General features: G+C 51.6%; 5 protein-coding genes across 5 annotated transcripts; 3 read left to right on the forward strand and 2 right to left on the reverse strand.

Annotated features, from left to right (window-relative positions):
- Positions 1–88: 88 nt before the first annotated feature.
- UHO2_07303 (uncharacterized protein) lies at positions 89–1,380 on the forward strand (the record flags this gene model as incomplete). The annotated part of the gene is made up of 2 exons (XM_041560606.1): positions 89–920; positions 1,043–1,380. The coding sequence occupies 2 exons, from the start codon at positions 89–91 to the stop codon at positions 1,378–1,380; spliced, it is 1,170 nt and encodes a 389-aa protein (XP_041416540.1).
- An 84-nt stretch (positions 1,381–1,464) lies between these two features.
- Positions 1,465–4,716, reverse strand: UHO2_07304 (uncharacterized protein; the record flags this gene model as incomplete). Its single annotated transcript, XM_041560607.1, has 1 exon — positions 1,465–4,716. One exon carries the CDS (start codon positions 4,714–4,716, stop codon positions 1,465–1,467), a length of 3,252 nt encoding a protein of 1,083 aa, XP_041416541.1.
- Positions 4,717–5,321: 605 nt separating this feature from the next.
- Positions 5,322–8,246, forward strand: UHO2_07305 (uncharacterized protein; the record flags this gene model as incomplete). Its single annotated transcript, XM_041560608.1, has 1 exon — positions 5,322–8,246. One exon carries the CDS (start codon positions 5,322–5,324, stop codon positions 8,244–8,246), a length of 2,925 nt encoding a protein of 974 aa, XP_041416542.1.
- Positions 8,247–8,420: 174 nt separating this feature from the next.
- Positions 8,421–11,969, reverse strand: UHO2_07306 (uncharacterized protein; the record flags this gene model as incomplete). Its single annotated transcript, XM_041560609.1, has 1 exon — positions 8,421–11,969. The coding sequence occupies one exon, from the start codon at positions 11,967–11,969 to the stop codon at positions 8,421–8,423; it is 3,549 nt and encodes a 1,182-aa protein (XP_041416543.1).
- Positions 11,970–13,286: 1,317 nt separating this feature from the next.
- Positions 13,287–14,485, forward strand: UHO2_07307 (uncharacterized protein; the record flags this gene model as incomplete). The annotated part of the gene is made up of 2 exons (XM_041560610.1): positions 13,287–13,859; positions 13,946–14,485. The coding sequence occupies 2 exons, from the start codon at positions 13,287–13,289 to the stop codon at positions 14,483–14,485; spliced, it is 1,113 nt and encodes a 370-aa protein (XP_041416544.1).
- Positions 14,486–18,262: the final 3,777 nt, after the last annotated feature.

The following is an 18,262-nucleotide window of genomic DNA, read 5'->3' on the forward strand; positions in this document are numbered from 1 at the left end:
GGTCTCCATCCATCCTTTCTACTTCAACATCATGCACCACTTTCGGCCGTCCGCTATCTCCTCGATAGCAGTATCGGTGCTTGCTACGATGTCATACGCAGGCACACTCCCCCTCTTCGCCCCGGGACCCAATCCTCGAGCACCTGCCCTACCCTGGAGATCTGACGACTTCACCGCCGTCGACGACCGAGTCCGAGGCGGAACCAGCCATTCTCGCACCGCTATCGTCCAATACCCATCTCAATCACGCGGCGAACTCGTCTTCTCCGGTTTCCTCGACACCACCACACTCGGCGGCTCCGGTTTTGCCTCCCAAGCCTCCACCACTCCGCCCCCCGTTACACTCGCCAAGACCGACTTTTCCGGTCTCCGACTCGTCATTCGTCGCGAACCAAACTGGTCAGAACCCTCTCCTATTCCTCCTGGTGGCAGTAATCCAGGAGGCGGCAAGCGCCCCGTCACATCTTTTGTTTTCCAGATCAAGACGGAAAAACCTCGACGCAGGCCAGATGGTAGAAGGGAAAGTGGTGTTGTTTGGGAGTGGAGTTTCACCGTTCCGCAAACGCAGGAGGGAATGAAGGGATCCAGAGTCAACCCCGTGTTGAGCAATGAAGAGTTCTGGGTCTTCGATTCGACCTGGGAAGATTTCAAGCCTTCCTACCGCGGCAGACCCGTAGACAAGGACACAGCCGGCGAATTCCAACCAGAACAGACATACGAATGGAGCTTCATGGCTCGGTCCAACTTCCAAGCTCAGTCAGGACCTTTTGCACTCCAGATGCACAGCTTGAGCGCATTACCCTTAGAAGACCAGTTCCAGTCGACCTACCCCCCTCACTCTAGCTCAACTTCCCCGTTACCGGTGGAAGAAGAATCTACCCTTGACGCTCCACCCCAAAATTGGGTCGACGAGAAAGCAGGCCATTCTTTCGAGCTCTCCCCTCCCAAAGCCCACCTGTAGGCAGTACGACCGCGGGCGGGGGAGAAAGAGAAAGGTCGTCAGGAGAATACTACGGGTTTGCGCTGTTTATCTTTTCAACAGTCCTGTGGATCGGTTGGATCGCATGGGCGCTAACGCCGGATGAGGTGTTGCAGAAGGTAGGGATTGCTTGGTATCCCAATAGAGAATGGGCATTCTTGCTGCCTGCTTGGTCGTTGTTTGTGGTTCTGGCAGTGTATGCGATATTCATTGGGTTGAATGCTAGGAACACGCCGGAGCTGGAAGACATCAATAACGTTACGGACTCAGTGCAGAACCTGTATCGTATCTCGATGCAAGATGAGGTACATCTCTTCGAAGACGAGAAGATGTTGGCTCATAGTCTTCATGATATCTATGACCTTCCACCGACGTATGTTTCTCGTCAGATTCACCTGTAGGACTTACACTTTGCAACTCAATCGACATCGTAATACACAGTTGTATCTGACTGATTCGTTCGTGGTATCAATTATGTGAGACGTTTAGCGGACGAAAGTGCGAGCCATAGGGCCAGGTGCAATCTTAGATGATACTCTACCCTTCACTTTCTTCCCCTTCTTCGCCGCTGTTGTCGCTGCTGCAACTGGTTTTTGCTCAATCAAAAACTCTGGCAACTCGAACTGATCCTCATCTCCTTCATACAACCATCCTTTGCGGAAAGAATTACCTTCATCCTCCATCATCTCACCATCCATACCCATCAGCGCACTTTTTCTTGCTGCGCCCATCAATCCTGCCCTTGGGGTTGCGCTCGAGTCTCCCACCGCGCCGAGAGGAATTCGTTGAGCCCCTGAGTATCTCGATTTCCTCATCCTAGCATTGTTGTGAGGAAGAGGGGTGGAGTGAGCGATAGCTGAGTGGCGTAAAGGGTTGAGAGCAGGGACATGGGACGTTTCATCTGTTGCCGTCCAGTCCGCTAGCCCGTATGGGGAGGAGCAGGGTAGGGCAGCATCGAGAAGGTGGGCATTGGGCGTTTCGAGCGAAGAGAAGTCTGCAATGGAGGGCAAAGGAGGTGTGGAGGCACGGACGAGCTCGGAGACTCGTCGAGCTTTGATACCCAGAGTCGACGTTGCTAGGCTTGGGCGACGACCTGCTGCTGGGGTTTGGGTCGTGGGGTTCGACTGAGATGCGGGGATGGGTGCAGGCGCTGAAGAAGAGACGGGAACAGGAATGCTGCTGGAAGAAGCAGAGGCGGGTGGCTGACCGATGCGTAAGGCGCCGCTATTGACTAGGGTGAGTCGAGGACGATTGCGTCGGACAGCTACTTCTTCGACATTCTCCTGCGATGTAGCAGTGGGAAGCGGGAGCAAGGTATCGTCTTCAATTTGCTCGGGCTCTTCTTCTTCTTCTGCGACTTCGCCAGCAGCGTGAACAGAGAGGTTGCCGTATGAACGTCGCTTCTTAGGCGAAAGACCCGTATCGACAGGCAAAGGTGGATGAGGCAAAGCGTTGCTACCCGTCGCAAACCCTTCTTCTTGCTCCACTTCCTCCTTCTGGGCCGTTCGTCGCTCCTTCGTCTGCCCAGACAAAGACTTTTGCAGCTCAGGCTGCAAAGGAACAGCGGTAAATCTTGGACCTTGAGACGTGAACGGTGCCTTCACTCCAGTAACACCAAATCCAGCCCTAAGAGGGGTAGAAACCCCTCCATCCGACCTCATTGCTGTTTGCTGCCCCTCCACCAAGCCCGAAACTTTCCTCAACAACCCCTGATGTTGCTCCTGATCCACCCTCGCTACCCTCACCACATCCGTCCTCGGCCTCCTTCCTAATGGCACATCAACACTTTTGTACCCCCTCAATTCCTTTTCCAACCCCTTCCTCTCTTCCTCTGCTCTCTCCAACTCCATCCTTAGGGCAAAATTCTCCCTCTTCTTCTCATCCAGCTCCTGTCTTACTCGATCCATGTACATTATCTTCTGATTTGGATTATTATGGCTCAATAGCTCCGCGTTCAGCGACGACAGCTCGGCCTTTTCTTCCTCCAGCAACGCGTTACGCTCAACGAGAAGCTTGGTCTGATCCACGAGCTCAACATAGAGCTCTTGGTAGTGCTCAGAAGAGTCAAGAAGCGAGGCAAGATGGTCTCGTTCTTCTCTCCAAGCTTTTTCCGCGAGACGAGAGTTGGCGAGAGAGGCAGAGAGCGAGCGCTGAGCTTCGGTTGCACTTGCTGCTTCAGCGTGAGCTGAGGCGAGATCGATGTTTGCTGCTGCGAGACGTCTCCGGAGAGGCTCAAGCTCGGAGAGTTGGGAAATGAGTGTTTCGATCTCGTGCGATTTGGCAGCGAGACTGGACTCGAGGGTGGAGAGTTGAGCGCGAGCGGTGGACAGAGCTTCTTCTGAGGCCTTTGCTTCGGCGGAGCGCGAGATGAGACGGGTCTGAAGTTCGGCGGCTTCTGATTCGAGTAAGCTGTTGCGCGATTGGAGATCTTCCATTTCGCCACGGAGGAGGGCGGGGGATGCTTCGTCTGAGTCAAGGACACTGGTGAGGCCAGAAAGATCACCAAAGCTAGTGTTAGAAGCTAGATTGATTCTGTTCTGTTGCTGTTCTTCCTGTTGCTGAACGAGGAGGGTAACTAGCTGACGTTCTGCAGAGAGCTCAGCAGTGATGCTGACCAAATCAGCCTGGAGAGCGGAGACAAGCTGCTTCGCTGCGTCACGATCGTCTTGTACCTGCTTGACGACTGCAACTAGCTCGTGGATTTGTGCTGCTTGCTCGTCTACCATCGTCTCCAAGCTGATGCGTTCCGTTGCGTTGTGGTGCCACTTTCCCAGGAGTACATCCTTTTCCGAACGAGACTGCTGCTGCAAAGCATTGATGTGCTCCGAAACCGCGTTCGCCACCATAGCAAGGTTTTGTGTGTGCTGCTGCTTCGTTTCTTCCATTTCCTCTTGCAATGTATCCAGCTCGGATTGAAACTCGTACTTTGCAGCTTCCAGATTAGCCTGCATTTGTAATCCACTCCGCGCCGCATCCTCCGTCTTCCTGTCCACCTCCTCCTGAAGCTGTATAATTCGCTGGTTGAGCTCATTCTCGATCCTTCGAGCATACTTCTGAGCATCAATAGCAATGATCTTTTCCGATTGACACTGTTTCTCCAACTCTTCGATCATCTTTTGCTTCTCTCGTACCACATCATCCGATGCAGTCCCTTGCACTCTTAAGCTCTCCAGCTTTGCCTCAATCTCCCTACACTTGGCCTGGTACTCCTCAGCTCTCGCCTTCTCCTCAGCTAAGCTGTATTTTGCGTCCGCAGCATCGCGTTTCCGCCTCTCCTCTTCTCGCTTGAGCTTCTCGGTTAAATCCTCGATCTCCTTCTGCCTGCGTGCTTTCGACTCTTTATGCACTTTATGAAGCTCTGCTAGTCGCGATTGAAGGTCGTTGAGCTTGGAGCTCTTTTCTTTAAGTGTAGCGTGAGATTTCTCCCATTTCTCAAGGGAATGTTTGAGCTTGGCTTCTCGTTGAGCGGCAAGTCGGAGCTCTGTTTGAAGGTCACCTAGTTCGTTGAGTGCGGTAGTTCTTTCCCAAGTGAGGTCGGAGATGCGAGATTCTGCTTTGGAGAGCCGATCCTCGAGTTTGACCTGTGTTTTGAGAGCTGGATTCGCAGGAGCAAGGGTGGCAGATAGGACGTTGGATTTTGTGCTTGGTCCCAAGGGACGGCGGACAACAGAGATTGGAGCAGTCGCGGCAGAGGATGCTGGAGGAAGATGATCTGTGGGGGGTGGTCTGCATGACATTGTGTTGGATTGGTCAGGCTGGAAGCCCTGCTGCTATTTCCGAGTGGACAAGTGCAGGTCGTACAAGATCAAGCTGGTTTGATGGAGTCAGTGAGGGTCGTAGGCGGTGTGACGCTCCAAGCATGTACTGGGTGTCGCTCCCGTGCAGAATTCGAGCTGGAGCGTCCAGGCTGTCTTAGATGATCGGCTATCTGGTGTTCGTGAGTGGATGGATCGTGAGCGAAGGGTTCAGACCATCATCGTTCGGCTGCTCGACTGTATTTGCTCCACACTTTGACTTTTTGACAGGCGCTGCAGGTAAACAATATCAACGCGCTAATGCAGTCCAACACGGCGAAAGCAGCGCTCAACCCACACTTTGTACGCGCGAACCGGTCACGTGATATTGTGAAGTTTAACATTCTGGAACTCCGGCTTTGACGCCTTGGCCAACCGACATGTCATGCGCAGCACAATCAAACCGACCTCATCTTTCCTCATCACACTGCTTCCTTAGCCCTTCCCAGCTTGCATCGACTCATACAAGGTGGTATACGTGCAGTAGCAGGTGCAGCGGGCTGTTGATTCTCGCCTCAGCTTCGGATCTGGAAGCAATGACGAGCATCATGCCGTCTCCGTCACCTGGTGGTGATGCTGCTTCATCGTCCACAGCACCACCACAACCACAGTCAAATCCAACAGAGCTATCGCACGATGTTGCTCTTCAGATCGACCACATCTTATCCTCCGATAGCCCACAAAATGGCTTATACAACATCGCCGACCGGTCTTCGCTAGAAAACCAGCTCGACCAGCTCCTCTCCTCCTCCACACCTCAAAATGAGCCGCTCAGCTTGGCATCGATCGACCGAGTCCAGGCGCATCTCCGACTACAAATACAATCATGTAGAGATCAAATCCGTACGCTCGCCGCCGAACTCGAAAGTGAAATCGACGCCAACCGCATGACTCAGGTCCAGCAATCCATCGCCGCCTTACTGGAACAGCTCCTCTTGATCCGCGAGAAAGCACGAGAATCCGAAAACGTCGTCAAAGAGATCACTCGCGACATTCGCAGTCTCGATATTGCCAAGCGCAACGTTGTCTCCTCGATGACTGCGCTTAAGCGGCTCCAGATGCTGGTGAACGGGGTGGATCAAATGCAGCGGCTGGCAGAGACAAAGAGGTACAGAGAGGCCGCGTCTGCGCTTCAGGCCGTAAGGAGTCTTCTCGACTTCTTCCAGTCATATCGTGGGGTAGAGCGCATCGCCAGTGCATGGAAACAAGTCAACGAGCTGCAAAACGGACTACGGACGAGCATCATGAAAGAGTACGAGAACTTCTTCCTCCATGATCCCAACAGGGCTGTTCGGTCGACTAATCTCCCCGAATCTGCGCTGGTTATTGATGCGATAGGCGCAGAGGCCAAGTCGACGTTGATCGACTGGTATTGCTCCTTGCAGCTCAGAGAATATAGGCGGATCTTCAGGGCGACGGATGAAGCAGGACAGTTGGACAATGTTTCGAGAAGATTCGCTTGGTTCAGGAGGATTTTGAAAATTCATGAAGATGAACATGCAGCGGCATTTTTGGAAGGATGGAAGGCTGAGAGGTGGTTGATAAGGAGGTTTTCAGATGTGACAAAGGAGGATTTGAGAAGTGTTTTGATCAGGGAACAGTCAAGGTTGAACGTCTCGACGCTGATGGAGGCTTTGAATGCCACCTTGGAGTTTGAAGGGGTGATGAGTCGGAAGTTTGGAGTCAGCTTTGAGGAATTGATTGCTCCGCCCAACACTCAGCATGCATCGCAACAACAGCAGCAAAGTGGACAGCAAGGGCAAGCACAACAGACATCAACACCATCTCAACCATCACAATTGCAGGTTCAGACTCTATCCGCCATCTTCGACCCCTATCTTGGCGTCTTTGTCGAAGCTCAGGATCGAGCTTTGTCAGAGATGTTTGTTCAGTATCGACGCCAAGGAGCTCCTGTGTCACACGACGAACCTTCTGCCAACGGCAACGCAGGTTTCGGCGGTGACAACGCCTTCGACCCTTCCACCAGCGCTGATCCTACCAACCCTGCCTCCTCCACCGGTGGCAGCGGAACAACGGTTCTCCCCTCCTCCACTGAACTCTTCTACTTTTACCGTCAGACGCTCGAACAGTGCGCTCGACTCTCCAACCGTGAACCACTGCGAGATCTCTACGAAGTCTACCGCAAATGGCTACGTGTCTACGCTGAAGACGTCTTACGTTCCGCTCTCCTTCGTCCAGAACCAGCGCGAAGATCGATCGATGTGCGACCCAACATTGGCGAGATCCAGAAATGGTGCCTTGTGCTCAACACTGCCGATTACTGCGCTAGCACTTCGAGTCAGCTCGAAGACAAGCTGCGCGAAAAGATCCATCCTGACTTCAAAGAGAGGATCAGTCTCGACGAGGAAAGAGAGATCTTCACCACCCTCGTCTCCTACGCGGTTCAAACACTGGCAAGGGAGCTAGAGTTGTGTTCGGAACCGATATGGAACTCTATGTTGCGTCCGGCTATTCCTTGGTCGCAGCTTCAGCCGAGGAGTGGAGCAAAGTTGCAGTACGTCATGGACATGGCGAGTTTGTTAGAGCAGATCGGAGTAGTGGTCAGGCAAGATGTGGAGAATAAGAGATACGTGAGAAGTTGGTGCGATAAGGTGGTTAGTGTGTTGTGTACGAGGTTTATGCAAGGGTTGGTGAGGTTACGGCCTTTAACGCAAGTGATGGCGGAGCAGTTGTTGGTGGATGCGGGAGAGCTTAAGAAGAGTTTGATTGAGTTGCCGAGGTATCCGGTGGACGATCTGGGTTTGGGGTTGGATGGAAACAAGGATTCCAGTCTGTCGCATTGGATGCCTACACCATCTGCAGAACAGACAGCATTGTCGAACCAAGCGGCGAGCTACGTGCGATATGTACAGAGGTTGACGGATCGCATAGAGACGCTTCTCAAAGTGGTCTTGGCACCGATCGAGGCGGATGAAGAGGGAGGGATGGATCTCATCTCGTCCTACGTCAAGCTTGTGGGCGATCGATCCTTCTCGAACTTCCAAAAGGTATTGGATCTCAAAGGGGTCAGGAAGGTCGATCAGAACGGCCTACTCGATCGCTTCCTTCAAGTGACTTCGTCTCACGATGGCGGCTTCAGCGAGCAAAACGACCGCACTTCGTCTTCAGGTGCGGCCGAATTGACAGATCAGAGCTTCCTCACCCAGCTCGACATGGATCCGCCCTTGCACCCCGTTCTCTCTTCGCCGTTTACTGCGTCCACACCGAGCTTCTTGGACAGCGCCACGAGGAGGGATAGCGCCTCGACGGGCCCATACAGATCGGCGTCGCTGTTTGGACCTGATAGTCTCAAGTCTCCGACATTGGGAGGTAGCGGAGGCGGATTTGAAGGGGCGAACGCGGGTGCAGGCGGACAGCAGGGCGGTGCGGGTAGAGCGTTCAGCGATTTGAGAAAGTTTGGTAACTTTTTTGGTGCTGCGCTCGGAAGGAAGGATGGAAGTCGACAGGGATGAGGAGCTGCAAGCACTCAGAAATCATACGTACATGCGCAGATGAGAGTTACTTCAGAGAGATGTGACCGTGCGTGTGTCTGAAGAAAGAAGTGTGCTTGATTGAGATGTGATGGTACAGAGAGAGTGTTGTATATGAACTAAGCGAGAGCTTGCGTTCTGAACTAAGGAGGGGGTTTACCTCCTTCCACCACGACCACCACCTCTACCACCACCTCCCCTTCCTCCACCCCTTCCTCCACCCCTTCCTCCACCTCGGCCGCCACCTCTACCTCGACCACCACCACCTCTTCCACCTTTCCCATCCTTCTTACTCGGTCTAGCATTCTTCTCCATCCTATTCTGCTTGATCTCTCTCTCCTTCTGAATCTGCCTCGCACTCTTCACCTCATCCTTCGCCGCCTGTCTCTTCGCCTGTCCCGGTCTACCCTTCCCGAACGTCTGCGCCGCCGCGAGCGCACTCTTCGATGGAGTCACCTTATTATGTCTGAACTTCTTCAACCCCATCACGCTACCCCCGGCTTCGTCACCCCTACCCTCTGTCTCGCCCGTCTTGGGAATATCCACTCGCTTCTCCCTCTTCCACTCTTCGAAGCGACCAGAACGGAAGGATGCGGGCAAACGAACACCAGACTCGGTACGGATCATCTTTTTGTTATCCGCTCCTACTGTGCCTTGGATGAACTTTTTCTTTTTGCTGTCCCAGCGAGTGACGTTGGGACGTTGCGTCTGAGCGCCGAGGACGGTTTCGTCGCCGGCAAGATCGAAAGAGGCTGCGGAAGCTTGTTGGATGAAAGAATCGATGCCGTTGGATTGAGGGTTGTTGAGCGAGTAGCCGCGTTCGGAACGGGATCCTTCTTGCTCGTAGGAGAGGTAGAAGTTGGGGTCTCTAAAAGAGCCGGGAGCGGGGCGCTTCTTGGTGCTGGTGCTGGTAGTGGTGGCGCGGGTGCGCTTGGTGGGGCGAGCGGCAGCGGTGGTGTCAGCATCAGAGTCCGAGCCTGAAGCTTCGTCTTCCGAGTCCTCGGCGGCGATCTTGGCTGCAGCAGCTTTGTTAGCGGAGAAGGAAGAACGAGTGGTATCGAAGGCGGCCAAGATATCGGCTTCGTCCGCTTGCTCGAGATCCACAATTGCGCCACCCATCGCCTCATCTTCGTCGTTGGCGACGGGCTTCTTGCCCTTCTTACTACTCTTCCCGGCAGCACTAGGAGCGTCTTCTTCTTCATCACTGGCGGCTCCACCCTCCATCATCCTCTTTCGCTCCTCCATCGCCTGGGCACGCTTCGTCTTGACGTCCATCGTCTGTCTCCTGCTCCTCATCAGTGCACCCAATGGCGTAGCATCACCTCGAATGCCAATCTCGAACACCGTTTCTTGCGGCCTGAAAGAGTTCACCTTGGCCAACAACGCAGCCCGTGCAGCCGCTTCTTCTGCCTCCTTCAACGCTGCCTTTCCGCCGCTGCCTGCCGCGCTTGCACCTTCAGCAGCATCGCTGCCAAGAATCGACTTGGCGGCAGCAGCCATTGTGGGACCGTTCAACCCATACACTTCGGCTCGCTTGACAACGTCGTGTACCGCCATCTCCTCCAGTGGCGAACCAGCAAGCGTCCATTCCGGTACTTCACCTTCGGTCCCAGCGGCAGTACGGATGTTGATCTGCTCGATGCTTCCCGCTTTGATCATTTCTTTTGCTCTGCGGTGCGATTCCTGCGAAGCTTTCGCGATGGACTTTTCGTACTTCTGCTGTGCTCGTTCGGCTACCTGTCTCAGAGCAGGGATATCGTGCGCCGTACTACTGTTGGTGTTGATGAGGGAGGAGGTGATGAACTCCGTCTCCAAATCCAACGCCTCCCTCGGGAACGTACCCAGTACCAGACTCTCGTGCAAGTTCAGTGGATCCGCAAATTCCACATCCTTCCCTTCCGCAATTTTCGCCACAGCCATGTGAGACGAGATCAACGGCCTTGCGAGGAAAAGCTGCAGATCGCAGAGGTACGGCAATTCGGCATTCGTACACATGCTCCAAGCCCAACCATTTCTTCCTGCTCTTGCTGTTCGTCCGACCCTGTGCACGAAGGTCCGCGATTGAGGCGGAAAGTCAAAGTTAACTACGTGTTCGAGCACGGGCAGATCGATACCTCTTGCAGCAACATCAGTTACGATGAGCAAGCTCGTTTGACCTCGTCTGAACCTGGACATTTGGATTCCACGTGTAGCTTGGTCGAGGGAAGAGTAGATGTGCGAGCAAGCGTAGCCGGTGGTGGTTAGAAGGAGAAGGAGGTATTCGACGTGATGTTTGGTGGCACAAAAGATGATAGTTTGGTGGGGGAGGAGTTCGAGTGCTCCTCCAGGTCCAGTTCGCTTGCGTTTGCCATTGAACTTGGAGGGTTTGCCTTTGAAGTTCGATTTGCGGTTACCGAAGCCTCTGTGTGGAGTGCCGCCTTCGTCGTTGCTATTGTCTTGGTTAAATTGCGCTTCCTCTTCGTAGTCTGGTGCTGCCTGCTCGCCCAGTGGCACGCCAATAAGGTCACGGAGGAGGAGCAAGAGTGCAGCTTCCTTCTCTGAAGGTTTGACTGAAAAGAAAGTCATGCTCAAATCTGCGCTGATCTTACTATCCGCGTCCAACCTAACCAGCTTTGGATTAGCCTGCAACCCAGCCTTGGCGAACTCGACAAGCTTCTTCGGCAGAGTAGCACTGAACAACAACGTCTGTCTAGTAGGTGGCAACCTCAACAACATCTCCTCCAACTGTTCTGCAAAACCCATTTCAAACAACCTGTCCGCCTCATCAAACACAACATACTCCACCGACTTGAGATCCAAATTCATCTCCACCGTCAAATGCAACATTCGTCCAGGAGTAGCAATTACAACATCAGGATTATTACTCATAATCCCAAATTGCTCATCTAACGATTCACCTCCGACGATCATTGCCCATCGAATAGCCCGCCCTCTACTATCCTGGTCTTTTCCGGGATCACCTTTCCAACCTCTCGCAATCTCTTTGCCGACCCTGAGAATTTGGACTGCCAACTCTCGCGAGGGGCACAAAATCAGACTTTTGATCCCGAACGTGCTTGAATGGCGACCGTTCAGGCGGTTGATGAGTGGGATGAGGTATGCTAGGGTTTTACCGGAACCTGTACGGGCCATTCCGACGACGTCGCGTGGAGGTTGAGCGATGATTGCTGGGATTGCTTGTCTCTGGATGGGTGTTGGGGTGCTAAAACCCCTGATGAGGAGAGAGCGAAGAAGGGAGGGATGGAGACCCATGGATTGGAACGAGCCTCCCCCGATGAGGATGCCTGAGCCTAGCTTTTTTTTGCCTGAGAGAGCCTTTTTGGCGACTTCGACACCGGCTTTGACATTGGCTTGTTGCATGACAGAAGCGATGAACTGTGCATCGTCATCTTCTGGGTCGGTGGGCTTCGAGGCAGTGCGAGAGGCGTACGCTTTCTTAGCTGCTGATTGGGAGGAGCTGAGTTTGGGTGCGGGTGTGGGAGCGCTTGTTGTAGCAGCAGCGGGGGTAGGGAGGAGGGAAGAAGTGATATCGAGGCCATCATCGTTATCGTCGTTGTCGCTGTCGTTGGCGGCTTTGCGAGAACGTTTTAATGGTTTACTGCTGGAGGAAGCGGTGGCGTTCTTGCTTCGAGTGACTTTGGCTGGACGTGAGGTTGAGAAGTCATCCCCACCATCCGAGGCGAGAAAGTCGATAGTCTTTGCCATGGTTGCTATTCCTCTCAGGAGTGCGAAATGGGGATAGCAAGGGACCAAAATGATAATGGTTGCAAGGGAGTTTGAGGAAGGAAGAAAGCTAGAATTCGTACCAAATTTTCCTGCCAAAAAAAAGAAAAAAGAAAAAAGAAAAGAAAAAAAAAAGTGTGAAATTGGACCCTTTCTTCTGCCAAGTCACCTGCGTGTGACACCTCCACCAAAGGCCATGTTGGAAACTTGAGTTGTTTTGGTCCTGATACTGGCAATCAGGGAGAGTCTAAGTACAATGTCACTGCTGCTAAAAAACAGAAACATATATACTCAATTGACTGTCGAAAATGTGGTGAGAGCCTAGCACTCTCTGTGAGGTATATATACATGTGAGTGGCACTTGCTGGATGTGGGAGTACTACTACTTCATGATCTGTCATGACAATGAGCAGGACTGCATTGCACCTGATCTCTACTGAGATCGACTCAACTTAATCTTTGATCGAATTGGTAGTTCAACTGGATCGGCCCTGCCTGATCTTCGATCAGATCAGCTCTGCATCATCCTTTACCATCTCATTGGATCGTTATTTTCAGCAGGCCAGAGTATTGAAAATGACGATCCATTATGATGATGTTGGTTGACATAAGCAGATACAAAAGGGATCGGGCAAAGGAGGATCTGATCAGAGATCGAAGATCGGGTACAGCCTAGTCCTGCTCGTTGTCAGACCTCGTCATTAAGTAGGATGCACCCACAATCAGCATGTGCCACCCACTTTGTAGATATGTTAAGCAGGGAGCTCGAGGCTCTCGCCACATTCTTTTCTTGGTCCATTGAATATACACCTTTCTGTCCTAAAACAGCAGTAGGGGGTTTCAGTTTTCTCTGAGTTTTCAAAACTCTGAGTTTTCATGGTTTTTTTGGATTTTGAAAGCTTGCTGCTTAAGTAAGCTCTGCCAGGAAAGAAAAGCTCAGAAGTTTTGAAAACCTCTACTTATTTTTGCCATGAGCCCAGGTTTCTGAATATTTGAGTTTTCAGCAGGAGTTTTTGTCATGTGCTGATATCATGTGATTCTAACACAATTCTGTGCACAACCCTTGACCTCCACTTTCTGCACTGTCTACACTTTCTCATGCTTTGAGTTACATCTGTCCTTGCTTCACTTCTATCACCATCTCCAGTAGCATTTCCTCCCTGTCAGTGCCAGGACATGGACATGCCATCCCCTCACAACCATATCAACAACATTACACTATTCACAGCTTTGCAGCAAGCCTCTGGATTGGCTCCAGCATCAGAGCAGTCTTCAACTGCTTTGCAGCACAACACAGTAATGTCAGCTCAGTCCAACCTTGATCACTCTCATCAGCGCCACCCTTCTGCAACTTCCAGCACCTTGGCTGGGGCTGAGTCGACTCAGCCAGCAACCTCTCCCACTTCCCCTTTGTCCTCCTCCACTCCTTCTGGTTCCAACACCACCACATCTGCTGGTTCTTTGCCTTGCCAAACCTCTACCCACCCAACTCAAATCTCTGCAGCTTGCAGACATCAAGCCAGTACTCATGGCAGCAGGTTCAACAAAACAGATCATATTGCCTACTTCAATTGGTCACCTAGTGACATAAATAACCTCGTTGATATCATCTACAATAATGATCATTACCAACATGTTCTATTGCCAGGACATTTGACTGCAGAACAGGAAAAGGGTCTGAAGACAAACAAAGATGTTATCTGCAGGCAGATATGGCAGGAGCTGTTCCCAGATGAGTCTACTGTTGGTGGTGCTGGTCGAGTAAAGACTAAGATTCGCTGGCTCACTGAACAATACAACAACATCAAGAAGACCATCTCACAGCAGACCAGTGCTGGAGTACTTCTTCAAGACATGGATCACAACAGCTCAGTAAGTACAACTTAGTTGATTCATGTTAAGTGTGCCAATGTTCTTATACTTTATATCTCTGTCTATGCTTCTTTATCAACTTGCAGGACTATGCCACATGTGAATTGATTGCTCAAAGCCACCCTTGGTTTGAGCACTGGCATGAGATGATGACCAACCATGCACAGACTGGTCCAGTTGTTCTTCTCACTGGTCACCCATATGATGCCACCCCTGCCTCCTCTCAGAATAACTTGGTTGATGCTGATGTGAACATGGATGATGCCAGCATTGCTCACTACCCTCAGCAACACAACATTCCTGGCATGGAATCCATTCTTGAGGAGTTGCAAAATGATCCCATTGGAGCAAGAGTTATCTCATCTTTTTCTTCTTCAGTTGCAGCCACCCCAGCTGCTGCTTCATCTTCATCCCACTTGCCCTTCTCTTCCTCATCCAACCCATCTTTGATTGGCCCCACCCCCTTCACCATTACCCCTATAGACACTCCAACCCACCAGTGCTCATCCAGCACCGCTTTTGAGGCTGATGAAGTGGACGATGGTGATGGTGACTCTGTCTACCATTCTCCAGCCACAGGTACAACACCCAAGAAGTCTCAACCCTCCACTTCCAAGAGCAAGTGAGAAGAGCTGTCAGAAATTGTGCAGGCCTGCACCCAAGACATGCTTCAGGCACAAATCAAGGTTGAGGAGGAATACATGAAGAGGGAGGAAATGCACATTCAATTTGCCAGGGAAGAAAGTGAGAGACAAGAGTGCATGCAAACTGAAGAGCATGGTTGGCTCATGGAGATGGTGCAGATGATGAACCCTAATCTACCCTTTGGCAACATTGCTGGAAGTAGTCAAAGCAATCTTGATCTTGACCCACTGGTTCTTGCCATGGATCAGCAGGACAACAGTGATTCAGCTCATGAGTAGACCATTTGGCAAGAATGGTGTTCCTTTTGAGTTCTCCAAGTTCTGTTCCTGTGTTTCCAACTTGTTGTACCATTGCTCTCTGTAAAGCTAGCTCTCAATATGTATGACTAGCATACCCCATACCCAGTCTTCCATGTAATCTCTCAAATGTAGATTGCTTCAATGTGATGAATTGTTCCACATACAAGATGCTGATCGGTGTAGCCCCAGTTCCAAGCATGCATGTTGTGCAGAAATCAGCTGCACAGAACCCAGCTGTGCAGAACTCAGCTGCATTGTGTTTGTAGCTTTGGACTCTCTTTTGGACCACATCATCCTCTCCTATTTCTGGCCCTCTACTTCAACCATGGTGTGCACTTCTGACAAACAGCACCTCCTGGATGACATTGAGACCGCCATCATGCACTCATTGATGGTGGAATCCAAGATGCAACTTGATCTGATGGATGTCGATGCCACTTGGCACCCTAATGATGACCTTGAAGATTCTGATGATGACATGTTCAATCATGCTGTCTCATTCATGCTCATCAGGACTTACAACATCATCAGCCAGTCTTGATACACAGTTGAACACCTTCAACTGCTGCAACAAAAGGATCCCCTCATCAACATGCTTGATTGATATGCTGTCATCAACTGCAAGCTCTTTCAAGGGGCTGTTTGCATGACCCCAGTTGCATTCCAAGCTCTCACTTACAGACTCAGCACAACCAATGCCTTCAGATCAATATCAAGCTTTCGGTGTGTTCAGCAGCAAGTGGCAGTTGGTCTATATTGGCTTGGATGGTCAGGAAATGGTGGTGGAGTTCGTGATGTTGCATTTGCCTGCAGTTGCAGTTGGGGCACAGTTCATGTGTGGACAGATAGGACTATTGCAGGCTTATACAAGCTGAACAGCGAGGTAGTAACCTTTGCAACTGAAGACAAGCATGCTAAGGCAAAAGCATGGGTTGCTGATAAGAGTGGAGTTGAGGAATGGTCTAGAGGATGGTTGGTGGTAGATGGTACACACATCAATCTTGCTTGGAAGCCAGCACTCAATGCTTGCAAGCATTACTCATACAAGGGTGATTATACATTCAACATTGCCCTTGTCTTCCTCCCTCATTCCTTGCACATTGTCAAGTTGGTGGTTGGACATCCTGGGTCATCACATGATGTGTGAGTCTGGGCTTCAGGCAGTGGTATTGTTGCAAAGCCTCGTTTGCATCTTGATGAAGGCGAGTTTGTCTGGGTTGATGCTAGTTATGGCTACTCCAGCTACACAGTTGGACCATACAGCAACACTGCAGTGTCATGGGCCTAGATGCTCAAGAAGCAGGAGGGCCACTGGTTCATATGGAAGGAGCACAGGTATCGAAGATCTAGTCGATACCAGTAGAGAGCATGGTCGTAGTGCAGTCTCCATGGAAACCATGGACTCCTACGGACTCACATGCAAAGGAGGACACGAGCCACATGCGAGGAGGGCCAGGCACAGCCACGAGGAGGACCAAGCTCAAGGAGCAGGCACAGCCACGAAGAGGACCAAGTGTCATGGGCCTGGATGCTCAAGAAGCAGGAGGGTCACGGGTTCATATGGAAGGAGCACAGGTATCGAAGATCTAGTCGATACCAGTAGAGAGCATGGTCATAGTGCAGTCTCCATGGAGACCATGGACTCCTACAGACTCACATGCAAAGGAGGACATGAGCCACATGTGAGGAGGGCCAGGCACAGCCACAAGGAGGACCAAGCTCAAGGAGCAGGCACAGCCACGAAGAGGACCAAGCTCAGATGGTTACCACTCAGGGGCTCGAGAGACAAGAGTCAAAGGAACTGTCACTGGCCAAAGGAGAAGGAGCAGTGTATAGGACACTAGCAGGCAGGTCCTGAGGAAGAGGAGCAGTGTCGAAGGAGTCGACACCACTCAAGAGGCACATGGGTGCCAAGCAGGAGAGGCCCCTGAGCAGTACTCGATGAAGAAGGTACTTGTCATGGGCCTGGATGCTCAAGGAGCAGGAGGGCCACTGGTTCATATGGAAGGAGCACAGGTATCGAAGATCTAGTCGATACCAGTAGAGAGCATGGTCGTAGTGCAGTCTCCATGGAGACCATGGACTCCTATGGACTCACATGCAAAGGAGGACACGAGCCACATGTGAGGAGGGCCAGGCACAGCCACAAGGAGGACCAAGCTCAAGGAGCAGGCACAGCCACGAAGAGGACCAAGTGTCATGGGCCTGGATGCTCAAGGAGCAGGAGGGCCACTGGTTCATATGGAAGGAGCACAGGTATCGAAGATCTAGTCGATACCAGTAGAGAGCATGGTCGTAGTGCAGTCTCCATGGAGACCATGGACTCCTATGGACTCACATGCAAAGGAGGACATGAGCCACATGCGAGGAGGGCCAGGCGCAGCCACGAGGAGGACCAAGCTCAAGGAGCATGCAGATGGTTACCACTCAGGGGCTCAAGAGACAAGAGTCAAAGGAACTGTCACTGGCCAAAGGAGAAGGAGCAGTGTATAGGACACTAGCAGGCAGGTCCTGAGGAAGAGGAGCAGTGTCGAAGGAGTCAACACCACTCAAGAGGCACATGGGTGCCAAGCAGGAGAGGCCCCTGAACAGTACTCAATGAAGAAGGTACTCTCTGGAGAGAGAGCAGGAGCAGCGTCGCTGGCAATGCTGTGAAGAGGTATATAACCATGCTTTCTCATCATCATAGGTCAAGTGGATCCTCATCCACTCTACTCACCATAACTAGTTATCACTTCAGCATAAGTATATATTAGTTTCAGTCAGCATAGCAGCAATCTATCAAGGTTGCTCCTCATCATAGTGTGTGTGTTGTATCACCACTACCTGATGTCCGAAGGTGCCCATAGCAGGTTAGCAGTCCGGATCAAGATAGAACCAAAGGCAGTAGTCCACTGCGGTCCAGGGATCACTTCAAGCGTCAAAGTCAACACACTGGACACTCGTGTTGACGCCACCAACCTTATCACCAACACCATCAACCTCATTCTCATCAACACTCACCAACCTTATCACCAACGTCATCAACCTCATCATCATCAACACTCACACCAGACCTTGGTGTCATCATAGCATTGATATTGATCGTTCCGAGCTACCCCTGAACGGAGTGTCCACAGAGGTCAGCCGAAACCTATGATAGTATATACAACGAATGCCACCTGCTGTCACTGTGCAACTTGATAGTCACCGATACTGAGACAATAGCTGTCACACAGTTTGATAGTCACTGAGTATCTCGACAGACCAACCTGGGTTTCAGGTGCGAGACCCCTGACATTAGAGTGGATCGTTCAAGCAGCTCCTCACAATCACCATGACAGACCCAGACCTCAACAATAAGCTCGATAGACTACTCACTCTATTGGAAGCACAGCTAGAGCTTACCAGATAGGGTCATTGAGAGGAACGATTACAACGAGCTCAACTGAGCAGGGAGGAGACAATGGACCTCTCTCA

This window comes from Ustilago hordei, assembly GCF_900519145.1.
Source record: "Ustilago hordei strain Uho2 genome assembly, contig: UHO2_contig_26, whole genome shotgun sequence".
In the NCBI taxonomy this organism is placed as follows: Eukaryota; Fungi; Basidiomycota; class Ustilaginomycetes; order Ustilaginales; family Ustilaginaceae; genus Ustilago; species Ustilago hordei.